General features: G+C 37.5%; 2 protein-coding genes across 2 annotated transcripts; one reads left to right on the top strand and one right to left on the bottom strand.

Annotated features, from left to right (window-relative positions):
* Nucleotides 1-223: 223 nt before the first annotated feature.
* Nucleotides 224-2238, bottom strand: LOC127811932 (GRAS family protein RAD1-like). Its single transcript, XM_052352141.1, has one exon. It carries the CDS (start codon nt 2082-2084, stop codon nt 462-464), a length of 1623 nt encoding a protein of 540 aa, XP_052208101.1. The 5' UTR covers nt 2085-2238; the 3' UTR covers nt 224-461.
* Nucleotides 2239-6221: 3983 nt separating this feature from the next.
* On the top strand, nt 6222-9710 carry LOC127811420 (nuclear transcription factor Y subunit C-2). The gene is made up of 2 exons (XM_052351278.1): nt 6222-6363; nt 8637-9710. The coding sequence occupies exon 2, from the start codon at nt 8689-8691 to the stop codon at nt 9499-9501; it is 813 nt and encodes a 270-aa protein (XP_052207238.1). The 5' UTR covers nt 6222-6363; nt 8637-8688; the 3' UTR covers nt 9502-9710.
* The last annotated feature ends 462 nt before the right edge of the window (nt 9711-10172 follow it).

The raw sequence follows: 10172 nt of genomic DNA, 5'->3' as shown, positions 1-10172 counted from the left end.
TTTAGATCTTATGTAGGTTTTTATTTACTTTTAGAAACGTCAGGTATATATCTATAAAATTAAAAAAATAATAATAATAAAATACATATTATAGTATATTTCAGGTATGCTTGTGTAACTATCACCTTTTTTTTTTTTTTTTATAGAGAACTCATTTAAAATGCAATAAAAAAGAAAAGAAAAGGGCTGGGGTTCATTTTATAGCTTGAATTGTTCTGTTTTTCTGAGAAAAAAAAATAAAAAACCAAAGTTCCAAATCAAAGCTATCCCAATAGTTGGCTATCATGAAATATTACAGCTTCTCCAAGAAGCAAGCATTTCCTGGGAAAGTTCCCTTAGAAAATGACTGGAATTTTTGCCAACTGGTATAATGAACCAAGCTTGTGCTTGTTCTTCCTTTCCTATTGATTAATTGAGGTCAAATGAATGATCTATGAGAGCAGAGGAATGAAAGCATTGAATTAATTGGAAATGGAAACCTTAGAATGATCTGATGGCACTTGCCAGGCAGATGCCAGCATTATAGGCCTCCCTTTCCAGCCTAGAAGGAGGCAGCCCTTGTCACTAGTAAGTGTGTAGCCATCACAGCCATACACAGCCAGCATCATCCTGGCTTGGCTCATGCCCTTCAACCCCACCGCCTGAAACCCGGCCCGGCCTAGCTGCCGCCTCCACTGGTCCGCCCTCTCGTGCCTCTCAATCCTATCCGAGCCCTCGAAAGCCACAATGTTTCTAATTTCCTCTGCAAAGTGAAGTTTCTCAATCTTCATCCTCTGGGGGCTGTTTCTTGGCAGGCTGGCCTCCAGCGCGTCGAAAATGGCCGAGTAGTAGTGAAGCGATTCGAGGAATCGGCCGAGGAAGAAGGGGCCGTTGTGGTTGGCATCTTGTTCCACCACTGTGAGCACAATTGGCCCCAGTTTCCTGATTGCTTGGAGGACTGTTTTGAGTGAGCCTCTGCTTTCTTTCACATACTCGTGCAAATGCATGATGCTGTTCACAAACAGTGCTTCTCCTTCTCTCAAATTGAGCTTCTCTTTCGTTAGCAGGGCCGGTGATGCCGGCTCTTCTATCAGATGGAGCTCTAGAGGAATTCCGAGTGAACTCGACTCATCGATGAGGCTTTCGATGCTGGCTTTGAGCGCCAAACAGTTCTGATGAGCTCCAACTATGCCGGTGATTCGCAGCGATTTAGGGGCTCCCTCTGCTCTGGAAGCCAAGGCTCTTATCAATGAAGGCCATTGAAGAGTGTGTTCCATTCCTAGATCAACAATGTGCAAGAAATCCTTCCCTTGTGCGGCCTGTGATATGGCATCATTGGCAGCCATGAAGCCAAAAGCAATGTAAGGAGTTGCTTGGTGAAGCAATTGAAAAGCCTCCATCTTCTCCTCCTTAGTGATCAAGGAGGCTTCCATGGCAGCAGCATTTGAGAATGTACCATTGGCATTGAGCTTGTGAAGAAGGGATAGCCTAGACTTCAGCCCCGTGGCGAAGCAATACGATACTCGTTGCAACGAGTCCCCCCAAGGGCTCACCGAGGGCCAGATTTGACCAAGCATCGAGTCTGCTAGCTGAGTGTCGCGGCACCCCACTGCCTCGGCGCAAGCCAGCAGCAGATGCACCAGGTGAAGCCCCTGGTCCACCCCATAGCTGCAGGCCATCGCCTCTTCCCGGGTTTTAGCCGGCATAGTCTGAGGATCATCGTCAAAAGAACAACTCATCATCTCCAATTCATCTCCTTCAAACATCATTGAAATGTCTCCAAACTCATCATTCACCATTGACAAGTCTCCAAGATCTTGAAAGTTTTGACCAAACACCTCATTCTTCTCCGGGAATTTGCGGGTATCCTGGTCGTAGCAATCCATGTTGAAGAAGCTATCAACGAACTCTTCCTCCTCAGAGGTTGTATCTGCGGGAGACCGTAGAAGCTCAATCTCAGTCATCAGAGTCTCCTCCCAAGGCTCCCCTGCAGCTTGTTCTTGCTCAAGGACTCGGGCTGGACAAAACCGGCGAATGGCAAGGTCTTCTTGGCTGAGGCTGCGCTCGTGGATGGGGAAGTAGAGCCAGCCATTCATGGCTTCCATTGCTTGTTTGGATGGGGAGAAAATCTGGGGGAAGGAGGAGAGAAAAATGGCTGCCAAAGCCACAAACTGTTGCTACTATGCGTGCTTCCCTTTTTAACTATGTTGAGTATAGGAATATCCTCTTTCCCAAGACATTGCTACCATGAGCATTTGATCACAAACCATTTTATTTTAGCTTTCCCTCAATTTTTGCAATATGTACCTATAACTGGGTCCCCAAAAATTGGAGCTTGGATAGATACTATAGAAAATGACTCCAATACTCTCGAGAAAGGGAACCATAATTACAAAAAAAAATGCCATTTAGATGGAAATTTTACTAGAAAAGCCGGCCCTTTAAAGAGGCAAAGAAATGGGTTACCCATCAACCAACTTTGGAACCCACTTTTCTCTTTGATTTCTGGTGTATTATGCCTTTGTCAAGCCAGTCACAATCACATAAGGGGTCGGCCAACAAGAAATGCGACAACGCAAGGAGGCATTCTTAGGATGCTTTCACAAAGATGGATCCTTTGCCGTTTAATTATTACAATACAATCTTTTCCTTAGCCATTTAATTAATACTATTTCTTTGGAGAGGTGAGGATCAGTGTCCTAACAAATGCAACTAGTTGCTCATGTGTTTTTTTTTTTTTCGATTTTTGGTGGGTTTATTGGTAAATATTTTTATGTTAAATTATTAAAATGGTCTCTTTTTTTTTTTGTTTCTATTTATATTTCTCTTTTAAATCTACCGCACAAATAGGTGTACAATTAATTAATACGGTACACACATATATATATATATATATTGATGTTTGAGAAGACTAGCACGAGTTGAATCCCAATTCCATTCTCCTTTAAATTCGTCCATGTTCTAGACCCTTGTAAAATAAGGAGATTTATGCACTAATATATGTTATTTTAGTAAAAAATCAGTTGGTGTGATTTTATTTAGAACCACTAAATTCATACTTGACAAAAAAAAAAAAAACAAAACAAAACAAAGAGAGAATTTTGATAAATCTAAACTATGGCCTAACCTTAGGTTGACACAAAATGAATTCAAAACTTTCAAAGTGTAATTAACTCACAAATTAAGAGTTGAGACATGCTCTTTAAATATATAAGAAATGTATCGTATAATTAAATATAAAAGAATCATATTTTTATGTTTATAACTCATTGCAATAGGTTCATTATTCATTTTCAATAACTGAATGTAATCACTACATCAATAAATACTTTCATAAACATTAATTGGTTTTAATTTTCTACGGGGAAAAACAGAAATGGTTGCGTCCCATAATTGCTTTGGCTTGAGTTCTTTATTATTGTATAATATGATAGGTAAATTGAGCTATCAAATTCATATAGCCTGTCGGCCAAAATGAGTGGCACACAGCCATTGTATAGCTTCGAGTACAAAGAAAAATATTATATGCAACTATACAATATTATGTGATAGCTTCTAAGCCATAGAGGCCCATGCGAGTGTGGTGGTAAATAACTCATAATTCATTTTTTTTTTATTAATGTGATATTGTTATGTTAGTATAAACATTTAATTAAATGTGACATGTGTGAACAATATATGATTCTTGTAAATAAAAGAGTAATCCTATATCGATTTAATCATTTGAGGTAGGTTAAGTGGTCAATTGTATGGGATTTAGATGCTGGATAAACTAAGATTGTCTATTTAAATTCTGGGCAATACAGTAGGTATCATTTTATTACACGAGGGACCACGGGTACAAGTCTTTGACCTGATCTTACTTGACCCACCTTGATTGTTCGGTTTGAGTCAGTGTCCGTAAATTATATAGAAGAGAAGATAACGGTCTTTGTCGAAAACTTATGTGTTTGGATTACTTTGGATTTTAATGTAATAAAAAAAATTATCAATTTAAATCAATGATGAGTTCTGATTTATAAAATGTTGTTGATGTCTTTAAATAAAAATAATAATATCATTTCATGAAAAAAAAATATGACGGCTTCAATAAATGTTTTTTCTTTTAGCTAAATCTATTTTTAGCAACTTTAAATGTTTGAACATAAAGAGACGGCGGCAATGCTACAAAATGTGGCCCGGACTTGTTGGGATGGACAAAGCGGTGGCCCCATATTTGGTGGGGAATTTAGAGTGCGGCCTGGAATTGGTATGAGCTACATGAAGTTAGGCTAGCCAGCCAGCCCCCCTCAATTAGGTAGGGGTTAGGCATTAACGCCAGCAAAGCATCATCATTAATTCATCATGATTTGGTAAACAACTTCGGTTAGGTAATAATATTCCCCTGGGTCTATTTTTATGGAAAAAAAAAATGAGATCAGAATAATGTGAGAAAATAATTTTAGAGTTACCCGTCATTAAATTGTGTTTTCGGATATATTTTTGGAGTAACGATAATTAAAGATAAGATATTTAAAATGTAATTAAGATATTGATGATGATTTGTGAAACCAATCACCACGCGCCACCTCAACAAGCGGATCTCGGGAGTTGAAGCTTTGGACTTGGGTATTCCTAATTTCGGATCTGTGAGAATGTAACCTGCAAGACAATTGAGCAACGGGATTGGTCAAGCTGGGATTTTCCCTAGTCAGACTAAGATATCCCTTGGTCAAGCTGTGATTTCCCCTGGTCTAGCTGGGCTTTTCTTTGGTCAAGCTAGGATTTTCCCTAACCAGGTTGAGTCTGACCACTACATGCCGCCTCAATGGATAGACCTCGGGCCTCAGGAATACAGCCTGCAAGATAACAAAGTGATGGGACTGGGATCCCCCAGGATAGACTCCAAGGCTCAAGTTAATAGAGTAAATACGAGTCTCAAAAAATATAAGAGTTGGAGTGTTTCTCCATACCTAGCGAGAACCCTTGCTTTTTATAGGCGAGATCGTTATATGGTAACTCAAGATAAAGCTTGAGGTGGTCGAGCACGATTTCTGGAAATCTCGATTAAGTTGGCATAAGTCACCTTGTGGAGTTCAGATTTTCTAGACTTCACTCTGAATTTTCTGCCAATGTGGCCATGTATCAATTACTTGGGAGATTCATGTAACGAGTGAGACGGTTAATGCGGAATGGATATTTTTAGTAATTTATACAATATCACATCAGATGTGATATTAGATTTTATCTTTTTTTTTTACATATTTAAATTATTTTAATTATAAGTGACGAATCTTATTTTTAATAAATGTCATTATAATCTTATTAGATACTCATAAAATTTCCATCTTTACTATGCTTATATTTTTGCATGTTGTTACTTAATTCATGGACCTTCTTAACCATTTAACAAAAAAAAAAAAAAAGTTTAATATCACATAAAATATTAGATACGATTTTCACTTTAACAAAAATATTTAAAATATTGGTATTGGACCTAAAATTGTACAAGAGTATCACTGGGCCTAAACTGTTAGAATAAAAGTAACTTGAGCTTAAACTAGGCCCAAAAGAATTCAAGGAAGAGAAAGGATTATCAAAAAAAAAGAAAATGAGAAAATAAAATTAATAACAAAAGAATGTGAGAAAATTCAAAAAAAAAAAATTATGATAAAAAATATTTAAAGGTAATTAAATGAAAGTTGATTAGGTGAAATTAACAGTAATTATTTAAATTTTAATTTGTTAAGTAAAATTTTAAATAAAATAAATGCTTATGTAGTGGTGAAATTGATTAAAAAATTAAGTATTGTTTAAAGATCTTGATTTCAAATTTAATTAATTTTTTTATATTTTAAGATAAAAGATATAAAAATGCAATAGTGGTATTATAAAAGATACAAGGCTTCAAAATAGTTTATTTGTTTAATTAATAAAATAGATAATATAATCTAAAGATGTGACCTCTTTCTTTATTTTAATTAAAAAATGAGTAACTAAGGTTGAATAAGTGTGTTGTATTTTTAAATCATATTTTAAAATATTTAATCAATAAAAAAATTATTTAAAAAATAAATATGTTTATTTTAAAAATAAAAAAATACTCATGGCATCTTAACTAATGACTTTAGTGCAATAGTAGTAGTTGCTTGAGTAGCAATATCTTTGAAAAGATTAACAAAAATAAATATTTGCTATTAATTTACAATTCTACCCTTCCACCTATAATAATAAACCGCCACGTGCAATTTGTAAACACACGCACTCTCTCTCTCTCCCTCTCTTCAAACATCGGCAGTAGTGTCGGGCTGCTCACTTCTCTCTTCTCTCTGTGAGAGTTAGGGTTTGGTTTGCATGTGAAGGGGGATCGGTGAACAACTCTTCGGCTAAGATGGCGATGGGGGGGTAAATGAATTCATCCTCAAATCCTCCAAAGCTATTGCTTGTTATTGCTTTCTTATTATTCTCATATTTGCTTTCTCCCTTTTTGTTCCGCTCTTGTTCGACGGAGTGAATTCTGCGGAGTGATCTTTCAAGTTATACCTCTTCTTGTTTTACCCGCTGTAATGTTCTTCGATTGCTCGTGATTTTGAGGTCCACAATAGAAAATAGATAAATATATAAATAAAATAGGTCTTTTTATTACTTCTGAAGGGAATATACGACATTAGCCTAATTTGTTTTGCTTTTGTTGATATTTGTTTTTCCACCAGAGAACCAAAGGATGGAGGTTTTTTTTTTTTCTTATATCGGTTTGATTAGAGGTATATTTTTGTTATTGATTATACCTTTGCATGTGCTGTAATCGGGTCTGTTTGGATGACGGCCCTTTGAATCTCTCGATTACTGTACAGTTCCATTTATCCCCAGTAATTGCCCAGATATATGAATTTATTCTTTTATAGGAATATATGCCTACTTATAAAATTGGAATCAGGGGTCTTTCGTTTATTCTTCTGGCTCTTGATGTGCCCACGGTACATCACAAAAAGACTAACAGTTGAAGGAGTGCAAGCATTGTTGGTTTTACTTATTAAAAAAAATTGTTAACAATGGATTGTTTTGAGGTTATCCCTTGGAGTCAATAATGGGCAGCCAAAGGACTGCCTACCCATTTCTTCTGCTTCTTTGCGTATCAGTTTATGAACTTGTGTATTTATAAGTGGGGGATAAATTTATACTATCCATTTTGTTTTGTTACCATCGGGGGGTTATATGAATTGTGCATGTTCATACTGTTGTAGTCACTTACGTGTGCCTTTGTATTCTATGCCTATATGAAATGCTGTGTTTTGTTTTACATTTATGCTTATATAAAAGGCATTCGCTTCTCATGAATTTTTTGGCACTCCTTAGAGCCTCAACCCCCATGCTGGAAAAGAAAGGCATATTTTTTCCTTTTTCTAAATGATTTTTTATTGGAATTTTCAAAATGAATTTTGATGCAAACTATATCTATACATTAATGCTGCATAGTGCTTAACTTCTGGCACAGAGTCTGAAAAGTTCACAGGTTTAGGATGATAGTTCTGAAACTAGGACCAATAGGTTTGAGTAAAAATAAATTATTGGTGGGTGGGTATCAAGGGGAACTTAATCCTATTCTGGGTTAAGCTGTCTTGAGAATGGATCTGTGTTTTACAATCAGTGCAGATCTGGCATCAGTTTTAGTTGGATCTTCAGGTACGTGTAACTATTGAAATGTTGAATGAAAAGGATTATGTCATGCAAAATACCTTGAATAAGGTTGTACATGTTTCTAATAATATACATTTAATTAAGGGTTTGGGCCACGAAGTGGGTTGTGGGAATAAATGTTGGCACATTTAGTTGAGTCTATTGAAGCATACCTATCTTGGGTAGACTACTATTTTCTTAGCTTTCAATTTTGATGGCTAGGGCTTGTCAGTTTTGGTACTGTGTTTTCTTAGAAGATCCAATCTTTTTGAACAAGTAACTTTATCATTGTAAATGAGTAGATATTTGTCACTGGAAAAGAAATCACGAGGTGAAATAATTCAATGAAGTACAAAGATACAGTGGCTTGGCTTCCTTGAAATATTTCCTGCCACTTCTGTCAAAATGAATCTATGTGTTCATGGAACTACATTTATCTTGACTCACCTCAGTTGTTCACAGATTTAAAGGACTTATGTTGTATAACTCAATATTGTTGAAGCACCTAATATAGATGAACTAGATTCTGGTGTCTTAAGCATTATAGATACTGCTAAACTGCCTCAGGCGGTCAAATTTTTGCAATAAAATTTTCTAGATTGATTACATTACTTCTCTACTTCCTAAGTCATGGTTTAACCCCCTAGCAACTTTGGTGGAGAAGAATTTTGCAAGAAATTGGACAGTTAAATTTAACTTCTAGTCCTTGTGATTAAAAAGTTGTTCATAGAATCACTTTCTCCTTGTATGCATATCTACCTGTGGTTGAAAACTTGCCAAGGCACTGGCATCACATTGAAATGTGAGTTCAACTTGATTTGTGTTTTGCAGGCTGGAAATGGATCACTTATTTCCAAAATAATCATGTCTCTTTTTTTTTTTTTTGTGGCTAACTGATAATCATGCCGCTTACTGCTTTATATGTTAGCGTTACTTGGCCAATATTAATTTAAACGTAGGTTAATCGACTCTGAGGACCTTACTCTGTTTTCTCTTTTCAGCATTTCAATGAGGTCATTTTAATATAGAAAAAAGACAGTGCTATTATTAGATATGGATCAAGCAGAACAGCAGCAGCACCAGCAACAGCAGCCAGTGGTGGGAATTGTAGCTGGTGGGGGTCAGATGGCCTACTCTTCTCCTTCCTACCATAATCCACCTGTTATGGCTTCAGGCACTTCTACTGTACCTTTGCCTTCTCCAACTCAGCCTCCTACCACATTTCCTACTTCTCAGCATCAACTTGCCTACCAACATGCCCAGCAGTTCCATCACCAACAGCAGCAGCAGCAGCAGCAACAGCTTCAAGTATTCTGGACCAACCAAATGCAAGAAATTGAGCAAACAACTGACTTCAAAAACCACAGCCTCCCACTTGCCCGAATCAAGAAAATAATGAAGGCTGACGAGGATGTTAGGATGATTTCGGCAGAGGCTCCAGTCATATTCGCAAAGGCATGTGAGATGTTCATCTTGGAGTTGACATTGCGATCTTGGATCCACACAGAAGAGAATAAAAGGAGGACCCTCCAGAAGAATGATATCGCTGCTGCCATTTCAAGGACTGATGTCTTTGATTTCCTGGTAGATATCATTCCAAGAGACGAGTTGAAGGAGGAGGGACTTGGCGTCACTAAGGCTACCATCCCAATGATGGGTTCTCCGGCTGATTCCATTCCGTACTACTATGTCCCAACCCAACTTCCGGTTGGACCAGCAGGGATGATGATGGGAAAGCCAGTCGATCAAGCAGCAATGTACGCCAGTCAGCAACCTCGGCCACCCATGGCATTCATGCCATGGCCCCAACCTCAGCCCCAACAGCCTGAGCAACATCAAACCCAGCAGCAACAGAGTGACACTTGATCGTACGACGCAGCTGGCCATGCCTTCTGATGGGTGTTGGCGAAATGTATCTCTGCTGTCTTATTTGTAGGACGTGGTAGTTGTATCGTTAGTGTGCAGTTCTTTTTAGAACTTAGCGGATGCTTTATGACCAAAAGTCAAATGTATGTCAACTGTATTATGTAGCTCTGCATTGTGCCGAAGTTCTTAATGTGCCGCCTTCTTGTTAAGTTAGTGCAAGCAGCTATCAGTCTATCTGAGCTAGGCATCAGTTTGAGTCACCATATGTTTCTCCACTTCAACCCTAGTTCAGACTGACTAACATTTTAAACCCTAAACCCTCTTACATTTCTGATGGTTGTCTTTCTGTTACTGTACTTTGTTGCTATTCATATGTAAACAAGAAGTTTGCCTTTCCCATGTTTGCAGGGCTCGTCTAACCATAAGTTCGAGCCCTAGACATACTTACAGGAGTAGTTTGCACTGACCCAGATAAGCCAAACAAAAGAAAATGTGCATATATTCTTGAGAGAAATAGGCAAGGAGATGGTCTAAATGACAGTTTTGACTTGATGTGAAATCAAAACCAGACAATTTTTCTCTTTGTACGGCGGGTGGGTGGCACATGAGTGCAATTTTGTTCACCTCCTTTAACAAGATGAACGTAACTCCCATCAATGGGGGTTAATAAA

The sequence above is a fragment of the Diospyros lotus genome, chromosome 10 (assembly GCF_014633365.1).
Source record: "Diospyros lotus cultivar Yz01 chromosome 10, ASM1463336v1, whole genome shotgun sequence".
Taxonomy (NCBI): Eukaryota; Viridiplantae; Streptophyta; class Magnoliopsida; order Ericales; family Ebenaceae; genus Diospyros; species Diospyros lotus.
The sequence above is the reverse complement of the archived record's forward strand: the minus strand, read 5'-3'. Positions and strand labels throughout refer to the sequence as shown.

Excerpts from the sequence above, each read along its gene's own strand:
- LOC127811932 (XM_052352141.1), bottom strand. The coding sequence starts at position 2,084 with ATGGAAGCCATGAATGGCTGGCTCTACTTCCCCATCCACGAGCGCAGC.
- LOC127811420 (XM_052351278.1), top strand. The coding sequence starts at position 8,689 with ATGGATCAAGCAGAACAGCAGCAGCACCAGCAACAGCAGCCAGTGGTG.